This window comes from Oryctolagus cuniculus, chromosome 1 (assembly GCF_964237555.1).
Source record: "Oryctolagus cuniculus chromosome 1, mOryCun1.1, whole genome shotgun sequence".
In the NCBI taxonomy this organism is placed as follows: domain Eukaryota; kingdom Metazoa; phylum Chordata; class Mammalia; order Lagomorpha; family Leporidae; genus Oryctolagus; species Oryctolagus cuniculus.
The window spans coordinates 5,825,294-5,848,184 of NC_091432.1; the positions used below are offsets into that span (position 1 = coordinate 5,825,294).

Sequence of the window (22,891 nt, forward strand, 5' to 3'; positions counted from 1 at the left end):
CTGGAAGCCCCTCAGGGCCGGCCCTGGGCAGGTGGTCCATTCCAGTGGACTCCGGGGATCTCGGCCCCATCGGGCAGCCCAGCCTCTGGGCGCTGTAAGCAGCGAGCGCTGCCTTTGCACGGGTCCCTGAGCTGAGCTGAGCTGGATTTTTTTTTTTTTTTTTTTTTTTTTTTTTTTTTTTTTGGACAGGCAGAGTTAGACAGTGAGAGAGAGACAGAGAGAAAGGTCTTCCTTCTGTTGGGTCACCCCTCAAATGGCCACTACGGCCAGCGTGCTGCGCCGATCCAAAGCCAGGAGCCAGGTGCTTCTCCTGGTCTCCCATGCGGGTGCAGGGCCCAAGCACTTGGGCCATCCTCCACTGCACTCCCGGGCCACAGCAGAGAGCTGGCCTGGAAGAGGAGCAACCGGGAGAGAATCTGGCACCCCGACCGAGACTAGAACCCGGGGTGCCGGTGCTGGCCTTGTTTTTGAACCTCTGCTGTGAGCTGCTCAGGGAAGTAGCCTTAAAGGCCGCGTCCGTTGTGCCCTGGTCACTCGTGAACTGGCCCCAGGACATATGGGGGAGATGGAATAGAGAGAAACGGCCATTGCTCTTCGAGACGTCCACTGGGGAGCAGGGCCAGGGCTGTGGGGACAGAGCCAATCCTTCCCACTGGCGGCTTCCCCACCACCACCACAGACCCCCACGCTGAGTTTGCCACAAAACCTTTAATTTTTATCTCGGGGACCGCTCGCCAGGTCCACGCTGGGGGTCAGGTGCCTGTCAGGCTGGCCTCCGGGGGGCTCCATCCTTGGGCTCTGCCTGCTCGTCTCCGCGGACCTGTGGCTCCTTAAAGACAGACAGCGGCCGCTGAGCACAGCTCCCACTCCCACGTGCGTCCCAGCCCGGCAGCCGTCCTGGCTTCCCGTGCGGCCCTGGGTGGACGACCGCCCCTCCTCAAGTCCCCGCTGGCTTGTGAAGTGGCCCACGGTCCCTGCCCTGAACCGTGTACGTGGGGTGACCCACGCGGCCCCCGCCCAGCCTGCCTTGGCCTCCTGTTTGCTGCTGTGTCCCTGGGCGAGGCCCTGCCCCTTGGGCCTCAGCGTGGCTGCCCTGGCCCCGCGGCCTCACCTGGGTTTCCGGGAGGCGCCCTCCGCATCGCCGCCCTTGCCGGCCTCAGCCAGCAGCTGCTCCTCATCCAGGCCCAGTGCCGACAGCACCTGGGAGAAGCGCCGGCTCACAGTGAGCCGGGCGTTGGCCTGGGGGGACGGAGAGGGACTCCCGGTCTGCACTCCAGGGCCCGGGGCTCCCCGACTGCCCCGCCCCGGCACAGCCTTCACCTGCATGGCTTGCTGGAACAGATAGGGCCGGGCCTGCACCCGATGCTGGATGCCTTGCAGCTCGGCTTGGTACTCCGTGAAGCGCTGCCGCTCCTGCCGCCTGCGGGACAGACGGGCCTGGGGCGGCTCTCCGTGCACACGGCCCGTGCCCCCGCCCTGGCCTTCCTGCCTGGCCCTGGGCGCCTAGTCGGGTCAGCCAGGGCAGGAATGAGTGCCCCGATCTGCTGGTGGCTGGGGTGGGGGGAGGTGCAGGGACTCCTCCGAGGCCAGACATAAGTTGTGGGTTGTACAGCCGGGCTGGGATGGCCTCCAGACCACTCCCAAGGGAGGGGCTGGCACTCACTGCCCAGTGTGCACAGCCTCCCTGTCCCCACCACGCAGCCCTGGGCCCCTCACGGCAGCTCTGGGCGGAAGCTGTGGATGTTGACTTTGGGCAAGGCCCCTGTCTGGGCTCAGTTTTATTCACTGTGCTGCACAGGGGGTGGGGAAGGTGGCTAGCGTTCTCTGTGACACAGAAGTACTTCAGTAAGTTCATGGAAAAGCCCATTAAAAGATCCATTTAGGGGTCAGTATTGTGGCGCAGCGGGTTCATCCGCCACCTGCACTGCCAACACCCCGTATGGGCGCCAGTTCCAGTCTCTGCTCCACTTCCGATCCAGCTCCCTGCCAATGCACCTGGAGATCTGCAGAAGATGGCCCAGGTCCCTGGGCCCCTGCACCCACGGATGAAGCTCCTGGCTTCAGTCTGGCTCATCCCTGTGAGGCCACTTGACGATCTCTTTTTTTTTTTTTAACATTTATTTATTTACTTGAAAGTCAGAGTTACACAGAGAGGGAAGGAGAGGTAGAGACAGAGAGAGAGGTCTTCTTCCATCCACTGGCCACAATAGCCAGAGCTGCACTGATCCGAAGCCAGGAGCCAGGAGTTTATTCCAGGTCTCCCACCTGGGTGCAGGGGCCCAAGGACTTGGGCCATCTTCCACTGCTATCCCAGGCCACAGCAGAGAGCTGGATCGGAAGTGGAGCAGCTGGGGCCGGCGCCGCAGCTCAATAGGCTAATCCTCTGCCTTGCGGCGCCGGCACACCGGGTTCTAGTCCCAGTTGGGGCACCGGATTCTGTCCCGGTTGCCCCTCTTCCAGGCCAGCTCTCTGCTGTGGCCCGGGAGTGCAGTGGAGGATGGCCCAAGTGCTTGGGCCCTGCACCCCATGGGAGACCAGGTGAAGTACCTGGCTCCTGCCATCGGATCAGCGTGGTGCGCCGGCCGCAGTGCGCCGGCCGTGCGGCCATTGGAGGGTGAACCAACGGCAAAAAGGAAGACCTTTCTCTCTGTCTCTCTCTCTCACTGTCCACTCTGCCTGTCAAAAAAAAAAAAAAGTGGAGCAGCTGGGACTCAAAGCAGTGCCCATATGGGATGCCGCTACCGCAGGCGGTGGGTTTGCCGACCATGCCACAGCGCCAGCCCCTCCCCCCCTCCTTCTCTCTAACTCTGCCTTTCAAATTAATAAAATAAATCTTCAAAAAATAATGGTATAATTAGGGGCCAGCATTGTGGTGTAGTAGGTTAAGCCTCTGCCTGTGACAACGGCATCCCACATAGGACCCGGCTGCTCCAGTTCTGGTCCAGCTCCCTGCTAACGGCCTGGGAGAGCAGGGGAAGGACGGGCCAAGTGCCTGGGCCCCTATACCCGTGTGGGAGAGCAGGAAGAAGCTCCTGGCTCCTGGCCCAGCCCCATCTGTTGCAACCATTTGGAGAGTGAATCAGCAGATGGAAGACCTCTCTCTCTCTCTAACTCTGCATTTCAAGTAAATAAAAAACAAACCTTTTTTTAAAAGATAACTGTAGGGGTGAGCATTTGTCTCAGTTAAGACCTTTCTTGGGATGTCAGAGTGCCTGCTGGGACTCAAAGCAGTGCCCATATGGGATGCCGCTACCGCAGGCAGTGGGTTTACCCACTATGCCACAGCGCCAGCCCCTCCTTCTCTCTAACTCTGCCTTTCAAATTAATAAAATAAATCTTCAAAAAATAATGGTATAATTAGGGGTTAGGGTTAGGGTTAGGGTTCCTGCTAGTGTGCGCCTGGAGGCAGCAGGTGCCAGCGTAAGTACTTAGGTCCCTGCCACCCACAAGAGACCCAGAGGGAGTCCCGGCTCCTGCCTGCAGGCTGGCCCGGCCCCACTGTTGCACTTGAGGCGTGAACCAGCAGATTGAAAATTCTCTCTCTCTCCCTCTCTCACTTTCTTTGCCTTTCAAATAAAATGAAATCATTTTTGCGTGAACCTTTAAAAATGATACAATCGGGGTGAGCATTTAGCTCACTGGTTAAGAACGCCTGGGAGCCAGCGTCCACATCAGTGTGCCTGGGCCGAATCCTGGCTGCACTTCTAATTCCAGCTGCCTGCTAGTGTGCACCCTGAGAAGGCAGCTGATGGCTCGAATGCTTGGGTCCTTGCTACCCCCACGGGAGACCTGGACTGAGTTCTGGGTCTTGGCTCCAGCGCTCTGGCCGCTGGAAGCATTGGAGGAGTGAACCAGCAGATGAGAGATCTGTCTCTCCGACAAGTAAGGAAATAAAAATTTGCCTGACTTGTGAGTTCACTTCTTAGACAAAGCTAGGAAGAGAATACAACAGATGGCTCTCACTTGACCGTGAGCAACGGCTGGCTCAGGAGTAGGGCGACAGGGGCCGTGCAGGTCCCACGGTAACCAGTTCCATATTTTATGACAAGCATATCTGGCCTTGCAGATCAGAAAACAGGATGGGAAAGTGTCATTGGCGCCTACACGATTTTCACCGTGAGCCTTTGGCGGCGGAGGGATTAGAGTTGACTAGAAGCCATCAGACTGCTCTCCGGTGTGGTCAGGGCTGGGTCCGCTGGGTTCTGGAATCCGACCCCCAACCAGCCCCAGCCGTTCCCCGCCACCCAGCCCTCTCAGCCCAGGCTGCCTACCTCAGCTCCTCCAGTTTGCGCTGGTTGGCCAAGGGCCTCCGGCCTGCGCGGGACCCGTAGGTGGCCAGGCAGCGGGCCACCTGCTGCTGCACCCGTTGCTCCCGGGCCCGCCGCAGCTCAGCCTGGCGCCGCTCCTCCTGCTGCTGCCGCTCCCAGGCCTGCAGCAGGCTTCTTGGGCAGGGAGAAGGAAGAGAGAAAGGTAGGAGCCGTCCAGGGGGAGAGGGGGCTGGTGGGGCGTGGGGGAGGCTGGAGCAGGGGCCGGGGGCCCAGAGAACCCGGGTTCTGGGGAGTGGGGTTTGTCATGGAACTCTGATGACATAGAGGTGGCCCTTGGCAGCCCAGCCCTCAGCCCCGGCTCAAGGCCTTTCCCGGGTCACTTTCCCAAAGCCTCCGGCCCACCCGGCCAGCAGGGAGCCCCGACTCCGAGCCTCTCGGGCCCTGGAGCCCCTGGGCAGCCTGGGCCCGTGGCAAAGCAGCTCTCCTGGAGTGCAGGGGCCAGATCTTGGGCTTCTCTTTGACCTCCTGATCCCGTGGGAGCGGGGGTCGTGCCTGCGTTTGAGGCAAAGTTGGATGAACGGACGGACGGACAGGTGGGTGATAAGAACAAAATGGGGCGTGGAAGAACACATGGATGGGTAAAGGTTGTGGACAGTTGAGCACACAGCAGCTGGACAGACCCGGAACGTTCTTCCCCAAGCCTCACGCTCACCCCCTTCTTGTCCATCAAGGAGGCCACAACCAGAGACACGGTCCCTAACTACCCACAGGTATCTCCCATCTCAAGCTGCACATTTTTTAAAATCTTTTTTATATTTTATTTATTTGACAGATAGACAGTGAGAGAGAGAGACATAGAGAAAGGTCTTCCTTCCGTTGGTTCACCCCCCAAATGGGCACAACGGCTGGCGCTGTGCTGATCTAAAGCCAGGAGCCAGGTGCTTCTCCTGGTCTCCCATGGGGTGCAGGGCCCAAGCTCTTGGGCCATGCTCCACTGCACTCCCGGGCCACAGCAGAGAGCTGGCCTGGAAGAGGGGCAACCAGGACAGAATCTGGCACCCTGATTGGGACTATAACCTGGGGTGCTGGTGCCGCAGGCAGAGGATTAGCCTAGTGAGCCACGGTGCTGGCCCCAAGTTACGATATTTTTTAGATGGTCCCCAAAAGCATAAACAACAAAAGCACAAATACACAAAGGAGATTTCCTCAAAGCAGAAAGCTATGGCACAGCAAGCAAACCGAGGAGTCGAACGACCCAATCAAACTGTGCGCGAAGGAGGCGGCGGTGTGGCTTGCGGCGCCCGCATCCCACATCAGAGTCCTCTCATCTCAGCACTCGGCTTCCCATCCAGCTTCTGGCGAACGCGCCTGGGGAAGCTGCAGAGGACGGCTCAGGTACTGAGGTCCCCGCCACCCACACGGGGGACGGCGACGAGGTTCCCGGTCCTGCTTCGGCCTGGCCCAGCGCTGGCATTTTAGAGTGGACAGTAGAAGCAAGATCTCTCTCTCCCTCTCTCTCTCTCTCTCTCTCTCTCTCTCTGCCTCACTCTGTCACTCTGCCTTTCAAATAAATGAAAATCATTTTTTTAAAAAACTTAAGAAAGTGTGATTTATAGACGCAAAGGAGCTCTTGCCCTCTGCAGCGATATGGAAGAAGCTCTGGGCCATGACGTGAGTAGGATAAGCCGGGCACAGGACAACAGCACACCAAGGACAAGAAAGCAGAACCGGAAGAGGTTGCCGGTGTCGGAGAAACTTTGGCCAAAGGGTGCAGGAGTTCCGTGGGCAGGGAGTGAGCTGCAGAGTGTGCGGGAGAAGGGGGGGACTGCGCCTAACGGCAGTGCCCCGTGCACCTGCCAGTCTCCCCCGTTCTCAGCACACGCGGCATAAGCGGGCGAGTTCACTCAGAATTAGCGGCATCTCCCACGAATGCACAGCACATATATTTCCAAACATCCTGCTGTACACTGCAATTGTACGCAATTCTTATTTGTCAATTAAATTAAAAAAAAAAAAAAAGAATCGGGGACTTCTCCCCATCCCTGGCAGTGCCCAGGGCCTGTGAGCCCGCCTCTCAATCCCTCCCAGAGGCACCTCCTCCCTCCTTCCACATGGCCACTCCCACCTGTCCCTCATCTCAACCACCCCTCACAGCCCAGGACACCCCTCCGCTCCCAGTCTCCTGTCCAGGCCCACGCGGAGCAATTACCCGACCGAACGGACATAACTGCCCAAAGCCCTCTCTCCCGGGCCCTGGGTGCCCAGAGTCCATCTCCAAACCCCGAGGCCCGTGAGCGCGTGCTCAGTCTGTGTTGCGTGAATCACACGATGCATGGGTTAAGGAGGGCGGGAAGACGAGGCAGGGGATGGAGGCAAAGCGGCCTGTGTGGACAAACAGTTCACAGAGAGATGGGTGAGGGAGTGGCTGACTGGATGCCATCAGTGGGTGGGCGGGCCGACGGATGGCCGACGGTGGTTGGGTTGTCAGAAAGACTGGTGGACACAGGGTGGGAATGAAGAGGCGAAGGCGGGGAGGACGGCCGGGGGCTCCCGGAGAGCTGGCTCCTGCCGGCTCCCCGCCCTCCCCGCTCTTTCTCCGCACCTGGTGGCCTCCTGTCGCTTGTGGAAGGTGCGATTGGGGAGGCTGGCAGACGGGAACGTCTCGTCATCTCCCAGCACGTGTGCCTTCCCGCTGCGGTCAGAGGCCTGGACGGGGGTCTGGAGAGCTTTCCAGGGCTGCCTCTGGGGGCCTGGTTCGGTGGGGCCAGATCAGGGCCCACCCTCGTCCCGGCCCGCGGGGGCCAGCCCAGCCCCAGCCCAGCCCCAGGGCTCAGCCCCGCGCTCGCTCACCGCAGTCCAGGTTCTGCTGCAGCTGCCTACGCAGCATCTCCAGGTCCCAGGGCCCCTCCAGCTCCCGGGCCTTCCGCCTCCTCCTCTGGGCCCCGGGGAGGTGGCCGGAGCTGGGGCTGCTCCTGCGGCTCTGGCTCCAGCTCTGCGGGTCCCCAGGGTGCTGCCCCTTTGTCAGGGGCCCGGCCCTCCTCCTGTGGGGGGCCCCGAGCTCCTCGTCCTCGTCCTCCTCCGTCATTTCTGAGCACTGGTCCTCCTCGGAGAGCAGCCCCTTGCGGGGCAGCTGGGGCAGCTGGCGGGGGCTCAGGTCCCTCTCGGGCTCCTCCTCGGCGCCCATGGCCTCCCCCTCCCACTCCAGCGCGGGTCCTGCCGGCTTCCCCGTCGGCCAGAGGGCACGCTCGCTGGGCACCTCCAGCCCTGGGTTCTCCCCTCTGCCCTGAGGCGAGGGGCTCCAGGCCCCCAGCTGCTGCTGCCTCCTCTCAGGGCTTTGCACCTCCATCTTCTGGCAGAAGCCCAGGGCGTCCGGGAGGCTGGCCACGGACCCGCGCCGGGACCTGAGCTGGGGGAAGGGCGGGGCGTGGGGGCCGGGGGCCGAGGGGCCGCTGGGCTGGGACCCCGCGGAGGCACTTGTAATGAAGCTCTCCCAGGCCCACTGGAAGGGGAAGGAAGGTTTCCGGGGAGCAGCGAAGACACTGAAGAGGGAGAGGGCGGGGCGGGGGTCGGGTCAGGGTCGGGTCCGGGTCCGAGCCACGCCCACCCGCCAGCCCCCCTCCAGCCCGCCCCTGCCCCTTACTCCTCGGCCTCCGCGCAGCTCTGGGCTTTCTTGCTCCTCCGCCGGGGCCTGTGGTCCTTCTTGGACGTCTGCCTCGCGCTCTGAGACCTCTGCAGCAGGCTGCGAACCGGGGCGCCCTCGCCGCTCCTGGGGTTCCCCTGGACCAAGACGGGGTGGGGAGAGGGGAGGCCACCTCTACACATCCCTGGAGTCCTTCTCCTCCCCTGCACACCCTGACTGGGCCCCTCTGAGACCCATCACCACTCTCAAGTCTTCCTATTGAACTAGCAATGGCTGGGGCTGGGGCGCAGTGGGTTAAACCCCTGCCTTGCAGCGCCGGCATCCCATAGGAGCGCCAGTTCATGTCCCGGCTGCTCCTCTTCCCATCCAGCTCTCCGCTAATGGGAAAGCAGTGGGCGATGACTCAAGTCTTTGGGCCCCTGCACCCATGTGGGAGACCTGGAAGAAGCTCCTGGCTCCTGGCTTCAGATCGGCGCAGCTCTGAACACTGTGGCCATCTGGGGAGTGAACCAGTGGATGGGAGACCTCTTTCTGTGTCTCTACCTTTCTCTGTCACTCTGTCTCTCAAATAAATAAAATAAATCTTTGAAAAAAATAGCAACGGCTGCCATTGATGAGGCTCCTGCCACCTGCTCGGGCCTTTCTCGCAGAACGCATCTAACCACGCCCGGGACCCAGGTCTCACCGTGAGCACACATGGCTGGGAAGCCGTGGAGCCGGGACCCAGCCCCGTGCCATCTGTCCCCAGCCAGGAGGAGTTCACGAGTCCCCAAGGCAGAGGGATGAGGACCGTTTAAGGGGTGGGTGTGCCGATGCCCAGGTGTGCCCCAGAAACACGCCCAATTATTCCATCTCAGTTAAAACTGAAAAATCAGTGAACAAACTGAGAGAATGAACACTAAATAAGCAATAAAGACCTCGTCAGATGAAGCAGTGTAACGAGTGGACAGCTCTTCTGACGTCCCGTCCGATCCCGGAAACCTGTCTCTCCTGCGGGGTCCATGTCCCCTGGATCACACCGTCACCCCGAAGTCACCCTGTGCCCCTCCTCCACCCCCTCATACCCCTCCCCTGGGGCCTCAGTCCAGTCCTGGCCCCTGAGCCCAGTGCCCGCCTGCCTCTGGGCAGTTGGAAGTCCCCCCCCACGGGGCCCCTCACCTGCTCTGCCTGGGGGATGCTGGACAGAAGGTCAAGCAGCCTCGTGGCCGTCCCTGGAGCCTGAGACCGAGGGTCCTGGCCCGGTCTCCCGGGTGAGGGCCTGGCCAGCTGTGGGTGGGTGTGGAGCATGTTGGTGTCCTGTCCCGTCCCCACCCCCACGTCCACCACAGCGTGGAACTGTCCTTCCGGCCATCTCCACGGCAACCGCTCCCAGCCCGTCTCAAGCGCTCTGGCTAAAGGGACCTCAGGGAGGGGTCCTCCAGGGTAGGTGAGGACCACGGCCAGCCAGGGGACAGTTCAGCTGGACGCTGAGGAGCGACCCAGGCCTGGAGGCCCACAGGACCAGTGCCACAGCCCGCCGCCGCCACGGACCCTGTGTGAGCGGCTCTCCTGCCGTAGCCTCGGCCTGTGTTTCCCCGTCCATCCGCAAAAGGGACCCCAGGACTGGGTCACTCTGGAGGCCCAGGCAGGCTGCAGGGAGGAGGCCTTGGGAGGAATTTCGGCCCCGAAATCTGACCCCAGCCTTCTCGGCAGTGCCGAGCAAAGCCCTGGGATGTGAACCCCCACAAGGCCCCCGCGCCGCCCCCCGGGAGCGGCCTTGCAGGCTCTGTGACTGCTGCTCCTGCACCTGGGCCGTGGGCCCGGCTCAGAGGTCTGCTGCGCGATCACAGGGCGAGGCTTGGGAAAGCGGGCTGCACGGCGGTGAGGACAGCGGCCAGGCGCTGTGGCGCAGGGGGCTGGCAGGTTGCCTGAGACGCTCCCATCACCTGAGCGTCTGCTGGGTTCCCGTCCCAGCTCCACCTCCAATCCAGCTCCCTGCTGGTCTGCGGCTGGAGGCAGCCGCGATGGCTCCGGGACTTGGCCCCTGCCACCCACACGGGAGACCTGGCTCCTGACTTCAGCCTGGCTCAAGCCCAGCTGTTGCGGGCATCTGGGGAGTGGACTAGTGGATGGAAGACCTCTCTGTCCCTCTGCCTTTCAAATAAATAAAACAAAAAATTTTTAAAGATTTACTTATTTATTCGAAAGTCAGAGTTACAGAGAGAGAGAGAGAGAGGTCCTCCATCCGATGGTTCACTCCCCAATTGGCCGCAACGGTAGAGCTGCACTGATGAAGCCAGGAGCCAGGAGCTTCCTCCAGGTCTCCCATGCAGGTGCAGGGACCCAAGGACTTGGGCCATCTTCTACTGCTGTCCCAGGCCATCGCAGAGAGCTGGATGGGAAGAGGAGCAGCAGGGTCTTGAACCGGTGTCCATATGGGATGCCGGCACTGCAGGCCAGGGCGTTAACCTGCTGCGCCACAGCGCCAACCCCTAAAACAAATCTTTAAAAAAAGAGTTGCTAGTACTAATTAGCCAGGGCGTGGCCCCGTGAGAGGGGACCCTGGTCACTGCCGCCCTCGACTGCTCTCATTCCGTCCTGCACCACATCCACCGCGGGACACCCGTTCACTGGCCCTGGCTGTGCTGCAGACGAAGATCATCACCCGGATGCACCAAGTCCGCTCTTTGCGGGGCCAGCCATGCCCCCTGCCGTCTGTCTCCGCCGAATGTCACCCACGGGGGCTCTGGGGAGGACACACATGTAGCCTGCTCTCTTTTCAGAGCTGAGTCCCTTCTGAAACTCGGCCCATGGTTTCCCCGGCCAGCTGAACACTGCCCCTTGGCGGCGGGCAGGTCTGGGCGGTCTTCCCTCTTCTCCCCCCTCAGCGCAGCCTGCTGACGGCCTTGGGTGCACCTGCTGCCTCCCCCTCCCGCCAGGGCACATCTCAGCCCTGATCCCTGGCACCTGGTGCAGATGCAAATACCCACCACTCAGTCGGGGGGGGGGGGGCGGGTATCTGGCCGCAGGCAGACGCCGCCTCGGGCGCCCGTGTTCCGGACCAGAGCACCCAGTCCTGGGCGCCGCTGTGCTCGCCTTCCCAGCTTCCTGCCGGCGCACACCCTGGGAGGCGGGAGCTGGCGGCTCCAGTGCTTGGATCCCCACCACCCAAGTGGGAGACCTGGACTGAGTTTCGGGCTCCCAGCGTGCCTCTGCCTGGCCCAGCCCCAGCTGCTCTGAGGATTTAGGGAGTAAAACAGGAATGGAATATCACTCTGTCTCCTTTCCTGTCTCTACGCCTTTCAAGTAAAGTGAAAATAAGTAATTTTTAAAATAAACTACTTGGATAATTATCTTAAAAAAAAGACTCTGTTTTTTGTTTGAGAGGTAGAGTTGCAGAGAGAGAGGTCTTTCATACGTGGGTTCCCTCCCCAAATGCCACAATGGTGGGAGCTGGGCCAGTCCAAAGCCGGGAGCCAGGAACTTCCTCCAGGTCTCCCACGTGGGTGCAAAGACCCCAAGCACTTGTGCCACCCTCCACTGCTTTCCCAGGCACATTAGGAGGGAACTGGATCGGAAGTGGAGTGGCCAGTCTCAAGCCAGCACCCATATGGTCTGCCGGCGCCGCAGGCAGAGGCTTAGCCCACTACACTACAGTGCTGGCCCCTGGACGATTCTCTTTTTACAAAATAGATTTACTGGGCCGGCGCCACGGCTCACTAGGCTAATCCTCTGCCTTGCAGCGCTGGCACACCAGGTTCTAGTCCCGGTCGGGGCGCCGGATTCTGTCCCGGTTGCCCCTCTTCCAGGCCAGCTCTCTGCTGTGGCCCGGGAGTGCAGTGGAGGATGGCCCAAGTGCTTGGGCCCTGCACCCCATGGGAGACCAGGAGAAGCCCCTGGCTCCTGGCTTCGGATCAGCGCGGTGCGCCGGCTGCGGCGGCCATTGGAGGGTGAACCAACGGCAAAGGAAGACCTTTCTCTCTGCCTCTCTCTCTCTCACTGTCCACTCTGCCTGTCCACAAAAAAAAAATATATATATATATGTATATATATATTTACTGGGCCGGCGCCGTGGCTCACTAGGCTAATCCTCTGCCAGTGGTGCCAGCTGATTGACCCTCCAAATGCCCACATAGCCGGTGCCAAAGCCAGGAGCTGAGAACACAGGCTCGTCTCCCAGGTAGGTGGCAGGGAGCCACCGCCTTGGCCATCACTGCTGCCTCCCGGTCTGCGTTAGCAGGAAGCTGGAATCAGGAGGCAGAGCTGGAAGGCACACACTCCGGTGAGGGCTGCAGGGGTCCTAACCCAAAGCCGGGCCCTACATGGTGATCTTGACCCACTGAAAATCTGACTCATGGCCGGCGCTTCGGCACAGTAGGCTAAGCCTCCACCTGCAGCTCCGGCATCCCATATGGGTGCAGGTTCGAGTCTCGGTTGCTCCACTTCCGATCCGGCTCCCTGCGATAGCCTGGGAAAGCAGTGGAGGATGTCCCAAGTGCTTGGGCCCCTGCACCCCTGTGGGAGACCCGGAGGAAGCTCCCGGCTCCTGGCTTTGCCCGGCCCAGCCCCAGCCACTGCAGCCATCGGGGATGAGCCAGCAGATGGAAGGTCTCCCTCTGCCTCTGCCTCTCTAACTCTGCCTTTCAAATAAATAAATAAATACATAAATACATAAACCTTGGGTGGGGGATGGAACCTCACTGTAACTGTAACTGAAGATTCCCTGGGCGAGTGCTCCCCAGCGGGCCGCATCTCAGCTGCGTTCCGGTCTCTTCCGCACTGATTTGCAGGAGTGCATTGTCTCTGGGAAGCAGTCACTGGGCTGTCCCGATGGCCTCCGAGGGCCTTGCTGGAACAGAAACCCTTCCCGGCCACGGCGTCCAGCCACAACTGCTCCCCCGGGGTTTGTGTTCCGGGAGGCTCCCGGGGCCCTGCCTCGCCCCTAGGTGGAGCATTTGCCTGCATTTTATTCTGTTCCTCTGCTGCTGGGCGGCTTCGTCCGTAGCGAGCGCTGTGCATCCCTCCGTCTTCCGGATTCTGTTCCTGTCTGGTTTGGACGAGGGAGGAACTGGATGCAGGAGGAAGCTCTCTGGCTTCTAGAACAACAACACGAGGAGACAGAACCGCCTGTTCTCGAACGCCTGCCTGGTGGAGCCTCTCTGGGCTGGGCGCTTGGGGCAGCAGCTGCTCAGGAAGCCCGCATCCCGTACCCGAGCGCCCGGGTTCGAGTCCCGGCCCCACTGCTAATTCACACCCTGGAAAGGCAGCGAACGACGGCCCAAGTCCTTGGGTCTCTCCCAGCCACTCAGGAGGCCCGGACGGAGTGCCTGGATCCGGCTTTGGCTGGTATAGGCTTCTGGGGAGTGAACTAGCACATGGGTGATCTCACCTGTCGGTCTCTTTGCCTTTCAAATACATGAAAGTTAAAAACGCGGCGGCGCCGGCACTGGTGCAGCGGGCGAAGGCACCGCTCAGCGTGCCGCATCCTGTCTCAGCGCGCTGGTGGGATTCCCGCCGTCACACATCCCGTCCACCCTAAGGCTGTATATATGATGTACCTGAAATTTGTACACCTTAAATAAATTTTTTTATTTGACAGATAGACAGTGAGAGAGAGAGAGAGAGAGAGGCAGAGAGAAAGGTCTTCCTTCCATTCATTCACCCCCCAAATGGGGTGCAGCTGGCGCTGCACCGATCTGAAGCCAGGAGCCAGCTGCTTTTCCTGGTCTCCCATGGGGTGCAGGGCCCAAGCACCTGGGCCATCCTCCACTGCACTCCCGGGCCACAACAGAGAGCTGGCCTGGAAGAGGGGCAACCGGGACAGAATCCGGCACCCATATGGGATGCCGGCGCCGCAGGCGGAGGATTAGCCAAGTGAGCCACGGCACCGGCCCCCTTAAATAAATTTAAAAAAAATTTACAAAAACCCCTCCCATCTAGTTCCCTGCTAGTGCTCCCGGGAAGCAGCAGACGAGGGCTGAAGTGCGTGAGTTCCTGCCACGCACGTGGAAGACCCGGATGGAGCTCCCGGCTCCTGGCTTCAGTCTGGCCAGCTCTGCTGAGGCCATCTGGGGGGTCAACCAGCAGATCTGTCTGTCTGTCTCTCTCTTTCTCTGCCTCACCTCTCTGTCACTCTTCCTTTCAGATAAATAAATAAATCTCTTGAAAATAAAATGATAGAGATCCATAAACAGCAGCATCTCTGTTGGGCGCCTTCACGTCGGACCAGACTGGAATTCTGGAATGGCTACGGATCCACCGACTTTTTTATATTTTTGTGCCAGTTTGGGCTTTTCCCATTTTCTAGAAAGGCGTTCATTTCGCTTAAGCTTTTATGTTTACTAGTTTGCAATTATTATAACATTCCCTGGTTTTTCAAGATTATAAAGAGACTTCCTTTGACTTGCCATTGAGGCTACTGGGGAGTGAACCAGTGGATGGAAAACCTCTCTCTCTGCCTCTGTCTCTCTGTAACTCTGCCTTATTTTATTTGAAAGGCAGAGTTACAGAGAGGCAGTGGCAGAGAGAGAGAGAGAGAGAGAGAGAGAGAGAGAGAGAGGTCTTCCATTCATGGGTTCACTCCCCAGATGACCCCAATGGCTGCAGCTGGGCCAATCCGAAACCAGGAGCCAGGAGCTTCTTCCTGGTCTCCCATGCAGGTGCAGGGCCCAAGGACCTGGGCCATCCTCCACTGCCTTCCCGGGCCACAGCAGAGAGCTGGATCGGAAGTGGAGCAGCGGGGGCTGGTGCTGTGGCACAGTGGGTTAAAGCCCTGTAGTCCCGGCTGCTCCACTTCTGATCCAGCTCTGTGCTGTGGCCTGGGAAAGCAGCAGAGGATGGCCCAGGTCCTTGGGCCCCTGCACCCATGTGGGAGACCTAGAAGAAGCTCCCGGTTCCTGGCTTCGGATCGGCGCAGCTCTGGCCGTTGCAGCCATCTGGGGAGTGAACCAGGGGGTGGAAGATCTCTCTCTCTCTGTCTCTACCCCTCACTGTAACACTGTCTTTCAAATAAATCTTTAAAAAAGAAAAAGTGGGCCGGCGCCGCGGCTCACTAGGCTAATCCTCCGCCTAGCGGCGCCGGCACACCGGGTTCTAGTCCCGGTCGGGGCACCGGATTCTGTCCCGGTTGCCCCTCTTCCAGGCCAGCCCTCTGCTGTGGCCCGGGAGTGCAGTGGAGGATGGCCCAGGTGCTTGGGCCCTGCACCCCATGGGAGACCAGGAAAAGCACCTGGCTCCTGGCTCCTGCCATCGGATCAGCGCGGTGCGCCGGCCGCAGCGCGCCAGCCGCGGCGGCCATTGGAGGGTGAACCAACGGCAAAGGAAGACCTTTCTCTCTGTCTCTCTCTCTCACTGTCCACTCTGCCTGTCAAAAAAAAAAAAAAAAGAAAAAGTGGAGCAGCAGGGACTTGAACCAGCACCCATATGGAATACTGCCACTGCAGGTGGCCCCTAAAGTAAATCTTAAAAAAAGGAGGGAACCCCTCTCTCTCTCTGCCTCTCTGTGACTCTGCCTTTCAAATAAATAATATTAAAAAACAAACAAACAAACAAACAAAGAAAAAGAAAGTGGAATGAAGGCAGGCTGGCTTAGATCCTGGAGTCCAAAGACCAGAGAAGCTGGGCAGGTGACGTGTAGGCAGTGGAAGAGCAGCTCCCCACCGGGAAGGGGAGGGGTCCGGTTCCCTCCCGCCTCTGTGTGGCTGACCACCCAAAAGGCCACAATGGCCAGGGCTGGGCCCTGGGCTGAACCCAGGAAGCTGGCACCCCATCCAGGTCTCCCACGTGGGTGCAGAGGCCCCAGCACTGGGCCATCTTCCGCTGCTCTTCCAGGCGCAGTAGCAGGCAGCTGGATCAGAAGCGGAGCCGCCGGGACTGTCGCAGGCGCTCGGATATGGATGGGATGCTGGCGTCGCACGCGGTGGCGGGGCCTGCTACGCCACAGCACTGGCCCAGGCTGCACTCCGGAGTCACCACCCTCGTTGCCAGCGTGAGGGGGTTGAGGGTGGATTTTGAAGGGAGCTTGGTGCCGAGGCTGACTTAGGAAATCCTGCTGTTGGCAGCGTCCTCAGGAGTAGGTCTGGGGGCTGCCTTCTCACCCCAAGCCTGGCGAGAGGTGTCCAGGCGGCCCTGGGGCTGCCCAGGGGGCACCTGTTACCCTGCTGGGGCACCCAGCACCACGAGTGCCAAGCAAGGGAGCACCAGAGCCGCTTCCTAGAGTTGAGTCGAGGAAGAATCCACAGAGAAGCCTCGGACACCCGCAGGCCAAGCAACGAGTTAGACAGCCCGCGGAAGGCGTCCATCACGGAGGTGCCTCCTGGGCTCGCGCGTGTCCTCCCTGCCCCCACCGCACGTCTCCTCCCACGTCAGGTTCAGAGATGCGGCTTCTACACAACACCAGGCTTTTTGTTTTGTGTTCACTTACTGGAAAGGAAGGGGACAGACGGATAGGCAGATGGACAGAGAGAGCCCCCATCCATCGGGTCACTCCCCAGATGCCCCCGGCAGGCAAGGCTGAGCCAGGCTGAAGCCAGGAGCCAGGAACTCAATCCAGGTTTCCGTGTTGCTGCGCCCTCCCGGGGTCTGCACCTGCTGTTGGAGCTGCACGGTGAGGAGGCGGGGTGGGGCCCAGGCCCTCTGGAGGGACACGGTGCCTGCCCCTGGGCGTTTCGTGATGTTTAGTGACCTCCGAAACGGGGCACAAACAGGCATGGCTTCCCCGCCTCAGGCAGCCGCGGGAAATCAACGTGGGGGCCCAGGGTAGGAAGGACCTGCCGTCCAGAGGACTGGAGGAGGGGAGGACAGGGAGGACGGGGAGGAGGAGGAGGAGGCGGGAGGCGGAGCCTGGGCCTGCCGCTGGAGGCGCTGGGGAGAGGCAGCGCTGGGGGCCCCCACAGCCACTGCCTGGGACGCCTGCCTTCCGTATCCCAGGGCCTGGCGTGAGTCCCGGCCACTTCACTTCCCTCCAGCTTCCAGCCAAAGTGCCCGGGAGGTAGCGGAAGGCGACATAAGTGCTGGGGTTCCTGTCTCTCATGCGGGAGACCCAGTGGAGTTCCTGGCTCCTGGCTTCAGTCTGGCCCAACCGTGGCTGTTGCAGGCATTTTGGGAGTGAACCAATGAAGAAAATCTCTCTCTCTCTCTCCCCCACCTGTCACTCAAGTAAATAAGTAATTTCTTTTTTAAAATTAATTTAATTATTTGCTATGTGGACTTATAGACAGAGAGGTTTTCCGTCTGCTGGTTCACTCCCCAGCTGGCCACAGTGGCCGGAGCTGCACCGATCTGAAGCCAGGATCAGGAGCTTCTTCCGGGTCTCCCATGTGGGCGCAGGGGTCCAAGCACCTGGGCCGTCTTCCACTGCCTTCCCAGGTGCATTAGCAGGGAGCTGGGTCAGAAGTGGAGCAGCTGGGACTTGAACTGACGCCCATATGGGATGCCAGCGCCACAGGCGGAGGCTCAACCTACTACACCACAACACTAGCCCCAAATAAATAAATCTTAGAGAGAGAGAGAGGGAGAGAGAGAGTGAGAGGTCAGGGAGTTGCAGCCCTAGGACCAGAGCAGAGCAGCCAGTGGGAGAGGCGACGGCCCAGAGAGCAGGGGCTCCCAGCCGGGAGGAGAAACTGCTCCTAAGAGAAGGGAGTGACCGACCGTGACGAGCTCCGAGGGCTCAGGGCAGGGCCGACGGGGAAGCAGCAGCCGCGGTCTCCGGCCTTGTGCGTCCCCGGCTGCTCTCCAAGCGCTTGTGAGACTCCCTGGGGACTCGGCTGGCAATCGGCCGGGCTAGGCCTCCACCATGCCACTCAGCCACCCCTTCTCAGAGCCCCTTCTGAAGGTACAAGCTAGGTGGACGCTGCTTCCACTTGTACTCTCTCTCTCTCCTGCTCTCTCTCCTTCTCTCTCTCTCTCTCTCCCCTTCTCTCTCTCCCCTTCTCTCTCTCTCTCCTTCTCTCTCTCCCCTTCACTCTCTCTCTCCTTCTCTCTCCTTCTCTCTCTCTCCCCCCTTCTCTCTCTCCCCTTCTCTCCCTCTTTCTCCTTCTCTCTCTCCCCTTCACTCTCTCTCTCCCCTTCACTCTCTCTCCTTCTCTCTCTCCCCCTTCTCTCTCCCTCTTTCTCCTTCTCTCTCTCCCCTTCTCTCTTTCTCTCTCTCCTCTCTCTCCTTCTCTCTCTCTCCTTCTCTCTCTCTCCCCTTCTCTCTCTCCCCCTTCTCTCTCCCTCTTTCTCCTTCTCTCTCTCCCCTTCTCTCTTTCTCTCTCTCCTCTCTCTCCTTCTCCCTCTCTCTCCTTCTCTCTCTCTCTCCCCTTCTCTCTCTCCTTCTCTCTCTCTCTCCCCTTCTCTCTCTCTCTCCTTCTCTCTCCTTCTCTCTCTCTCCCCCCTTCTCTCTCCCCCCCTTCTCTCTCTCTCTGTCTCCTTCTCTCTCTGTCTCCTTCTCTCTCCTTCTCCCTCTCTCTCCTTCTCCTTCTCTCCCCTTCTCTCTCTCTCTTTCTCTCTCTCCTTCTCTCTCTCTCCTTCTCTCTCTCCCCTTCTCTCTCTCCCCCCTTCTCCCTCTCCCCCCTTCTCCCTCTCTCCCCTTCTCTCTCTCTCTCTCTCTCTCTCTCAAACACACAAGCCACATTACAGTATCTCCCTTTTTTGCTTTGGCTGCCAGGAAGCTCAAAGCCTAATTTGATATTCAGTTAGTAAAGCACCTTACAGATCTTCATGGTTGCACATTTATGTGTGTGTGTGTGTTCTTGCTCCTCCTCTTAATTTCCTTCCTATTTTCACACTTTTTAAAAAAGATGCACTTACTCACTTACTTATGGAAAGGCAGACAGAGGGCGAAAGAGACAGAAATTCTCCATCTGCTGATTCATGCTTCAAATGGCTTCAACGGCCAGGGCTGGGCCAGGCCACGTTAGGAGCCAGGAGCTTCTTCCGGGTCTCCCACGCAGGTGCAGGGCCCCAAGCACCTGGGCCATCCTCCACTGCTCTCCCAGGCGCATTAGCAGGGAGCTGGATGAGAAGTGGAGCAGCCGGGACTCAAACTAGCGACCATACTGGATGCCAGCACTGCAGACGGCGGCTTTACCCACTGCACCACAGTGCCAGCTCCTTTATTTATTTTATTTTATTTTTTTGACAGGCAGAGTTAGACAGTGAGATAGACAGAGAGAAAGGTCTTCCTTCCGTTGGTTCAACCCCCAAATGGCCGCTACGGCCGGCGCTGCACCGATCCGAAGCCAGGTGCCAGGTGCTTCCTCCTGGTCTCCCATGGGGTGCAGGGCCCAAGCACTTGGGCCATCCTCCACTGCCCTCCCGGGCCACAGCAGAGAGCTGGCCTGGAAGAGGGGCTACCAGGACAGAATCCGGCGCCCCGACCAGGACTAGAACCCGGTGTGCCGGCGCCGCAGGTGGAGGATTAGCCTAGTGAGCCGCGGCGCCGGCCAGCCCCTTTTATTTCTTGAGGAGGAGGCTCCCACACTCCCCAAATGCCTACAAGGGCCCACGGCCAGCGCTGCACCTGGGAGCCAGACACTCCACCCAGGTCTCCCACGTGGGCAGCAGCGGCCACGCAGTTGGGCCCTCACCATTGCCCCCCCCTCCCGGGCTGCACACTAGCAGGAAGCTGGAGTCGGGAGCAGAGCGGGGTGTGAGACCAGGCCGTCCAGTAGGGGGCGCCGGCGCCCCAGCCGGCGGCTGACTGCCGGGTCAAATGCCGGCCCCATAGTTGCTCATTCCTGAGACTCCACGTCTGTATGGTATGGTATGGTATGGTATGGTATGGTATTGTATTTTTCCAGTTCTTGTAAGCCGACCAGGGAGTCTGGGAAAGAGGCAGACACGCAAATGAATTCCAGTCGTTCTGCCAATGCAGAGACGCCTTGTAGGAGTCAGGTCCCTTTGGCATTAGATGGACAAACAACGTAAGCCAAAAGAGATACAACAGATGGTCAGTCTATTTTACTAAATCTTAAAAAGGCAGGGATACTCCTGACCTCAGTGTTGGCTGGGTCACGGGACCCAGCCGCTTCCCGCGGTGGGTGACTCCGCCTCCAGCTGGCGCTGTGTGGTCATCGGGTCCCAGGGAACGCGGCTGCAGGTGGCACCTGGTTGCTACCCTTGGCCACGGGTGTGGGGAGAGGAATCCTCCCACATGTAGGAGACCCCAGGAAGGACTGGGACATGTCCTGTCCTGAGTCCCACGGCCACTCCTAGACCGCTGACAGACCACCAGTGGGGAGGGAGGGAACCGGGCGCTGCAAAGACACCTGTTCTCCAAGGGTGGGGCTGTGGTTCGAGGCGGCCTGGAGGAACCCAGAGTCTGACCACAGGCAGACAAGTCCTGCCCTGGAGACAGTCAGGTCAGTGGGCGAGGAAACATGCGCACACACAACTCTCACCCTCAGCCGAGCTCGGGAAGGGCGTGGGGAGACCACGGGGGGGGGTGCTGTGCTCCCAGCAGGTTTAGCCACTGCTGGGGACGCCACACCCCGAATCCCAGGGCCTGGTTCAAGACCTGCCTCTGCTTCTGACCCAGCTTCCTGCTAATGCACATCAAGGGGCCACCCACGTGGGAGACCTGGATTGAGTAACTCCTGCTTTGGCCTGGCCCGGTCCTGGCATTCGAGGAGTGAAGATCTCTGTCTTTCTCTCCCTTTCTGTGTGTGTGTGTGTGTGTGTGTCACTCGGCATTTCAAACAAACATGAATAAATAAATTTTAGAGAAATAAATAAGGCCGGCGCTGCAGCTCACTAGGCTAATCCTCCGCCTTGCGGCGCCAGCACACCGGGTTCTAGTCCCGGTCGGGGCACTGGATTCTGTCCCGGTTGCCCCTCTTCCAGGCCAGCTCTCTGCTGTGGCCCAGAAGTGCAGTGGAGGATGGCCCAGGTGCTTGGGCCCTGCACCCTATGGGAGACCAGGAGAAGCACCCGGCTCCTGCCATCGGATCAGTGCGGTGCGCCAGCCGTGGTGGCCATTGGAGGGTGAACCAACGGCAAAGGAAGACCTTTCTCTCTGTCTCCCTCTCTCACTGTCCACTCTGCCTGTCAAAACAAAAAAATAAATAAATAAAAATAAATAAATAAATAAATAAAATATGGGCAGGCATTGAGGCCTAACCAGTTAAGCTACTGCCAGCAGTGCCGGCATCCCATACGGGCACCAGTTCTAGTCCCGGCTGCTCCACTTTCAATCCAGTTCCCTGCTAATGTGCCTGGGAAGGGAGCCGAGGATGGCCCAAGTGGGGAGCCCTGGAAGAAGCTCCTGGCTCCTGGCTTTGGTCTAGCCCAGCCTTGGCTATTGTGGCCATTTGGGGAGTGAACCAACAGAGGAAAGATATCTCTCTGTCTCCCACTCTCTCTTTTAAATAAATAAAATAAATATTTAAAAATAAATAAAATGGGGCCGGCGCCACAGCTCAATAGGCTAATCCTCTGCCTGTGGCACCGGCATACCGGGTTCTAGTCCCGGTCGGGGTGCCGGATTCTGTCCTGGTTGCCCCTCTTTCAGAACTTTCTGTCTCTCTCTCTCTCACTGTCCACTCTGCCTGTAAATAAATAAATAAATAAAATGAAGTAAAGAAGCCAGCGCTGCGGCTCACTAGGCTAATCCTCCGCTTTGCGGCACCGGCACACCGGGTTCTAGTCCCGGTCGGGGCGCCGGATTCTGTCCCAGTTGCCCCTCTTCCAGGCCAGCTCTCTGCTGTGGCCCGGGAGTGCAGTGGAGGATGGCCCAAGTGCTTGGGCCCTGCACCCCATGGGAGACCAGGAGAAGTACCTGGCTCCTGCCTTCGGATCAGCGTGGTGTGCCGGCCGCGGTGGCCATTGGAGGGTGAACCAACGGCAAAAGGAAGACCTTTCTCTCTGTCTCTCTCTCTCATTGTCCACTCTGCCTGTCAAAAAAAAAATTAAGAAAAAAACTTTAAAATATATATTTATCTATTTGAAAGGCAGAGTGAGAGACTCCTAAATATATCTCTCTCTGTGTGTGCATATGTAGAAGATTGATCGATTGATTGATCGATCTTCCATCCACTGGTTCACTCCCCACGTGGCCTCAAAGGTCAGGTTTGGGCCAGGCCAACCTGAAGCCAGGAGCCAGGGCTTCTTCCGGGTCTCCACGCGGGGGCAGGGGCACAGGCACTTGTTCCGTCTGCTGCGGCTCTCCCAGGTGCATTGGCAGGGAGCTGGATGGGAAGTGGAGCAGCCGGGACCCAAAGCAGCGCCATATGGAACACCAGCATTTCAGGGGGCAGCTTAGCCCACTGCGCCACGGTGCCCACCCCTAATAAATAAACTTTCCAAAAAACAGCTTGGGGAGTTCAAAGCAGAGGGGGGCTCTGGGCTCCGGGGCCGAGGCAGGGAGCTGCACTGACCTCACCCCTTCCCACCAACGACGCGGGAGAACCAGGCTCCGAGCAGCAAGCAACTGCTCTCAGCTGGCACAGGACCCCTGCCGGTGCCCGGAGCCCCCGCCTCTGCCGCTTCTGCCGCCCAGAGTCAAGGGGACAGAGACATGGTCTGGGCCGCTGGTCACAGGGGCTACAACGCCTGAATCCACCCATGTGCGCCTCTCAGATCCATCAGATCCGTGCACACCGGCGCCGCGAGGAGGAGAGAATGGGGGGTCGTGCGGCTCGGAGCTCCGGCTGGGGGCTGGGAGCATCCTGGTGACCCAACAGTGGGGGTGGGCCCACTGCCTGCGGACTGTGCGCACGGTAACGACACAGGAAAACAGAGGTCAAAGGCGCCGGAGAAGGGGGCCGTTCACCGCTGATTGCCAAGGCCGCAGCCTGCAGGTCTCTGTAATTACCATCCCGTCCTTACGGTAACTGCTGCCCGCAGGGGCTGGGGTGCTGCTTCAGGTCACACACTGCCCCGGGGTGGCGACAGCATTGAAACAGGGAGTGACGCCGAGACCCAGACTCCCGGCCGGCGTGCGCGCCTCCTCCGGGCGCCGGACGTGCCATCCGTGGGGGTGGCACGAGTGCAGCGGGGGCATGGGGCGGGGGTGCGGGATGAAACA

At 59.7% G+C, this 22,891-nt stretch overlaps 1 protein-coding gene across 4 annotated transcripts; it reads right to left on the reverse strand.

The window, feature by feature from the left end:
* Nucleotides 1-693: 693 nt before the first annotated feature.
* TSGA10IP (testis specific 10 interacting protein) lies at nt 694-9,263 on the reverse strand. 4 transcript variants are annotated; one of them, XM_051854824.2, is made up of 8 exons: nt 9,067-9,263; nt 7,909-8,045; nt 7,119-7,807; nt 6,871-7,018; nt 4,272-4,442; nt 1,321-1,420; nt 1,112-1,200; nt 694-829 (listed from the first exon to the last, which is right to left on the reverse strand). In XM_051854824.2, the coding sequence occupies exons 1-8, from the start codon at nt 9,193-9,195 to the stop codon at nt 709-711; spliced, it is 1,584 nt and encodes a 527-aa protein (XP_051710784.2). In that variant the 5' UTR covers nt 9,196-9,263; the 3' UTR covers nt 694-708. The 4 variants fall into 4 exon arrangements, with proteins under 4 accessions (XP_051710784.2, XP_069924397.1, XP_069924396.1 ...); XM_070068296.1 differs by having other exon boundaries at nt 1,112-1,239; nt 9,067-9,261; XM_070068295.1 differs by having other exon boundaries at nt 1,112-1,420; nt 4,272-4,439; nt 9,067-9,262.
* Between the last annotated feature and the right edge of the window lie 13,628 nt (nt 9,264-22,891).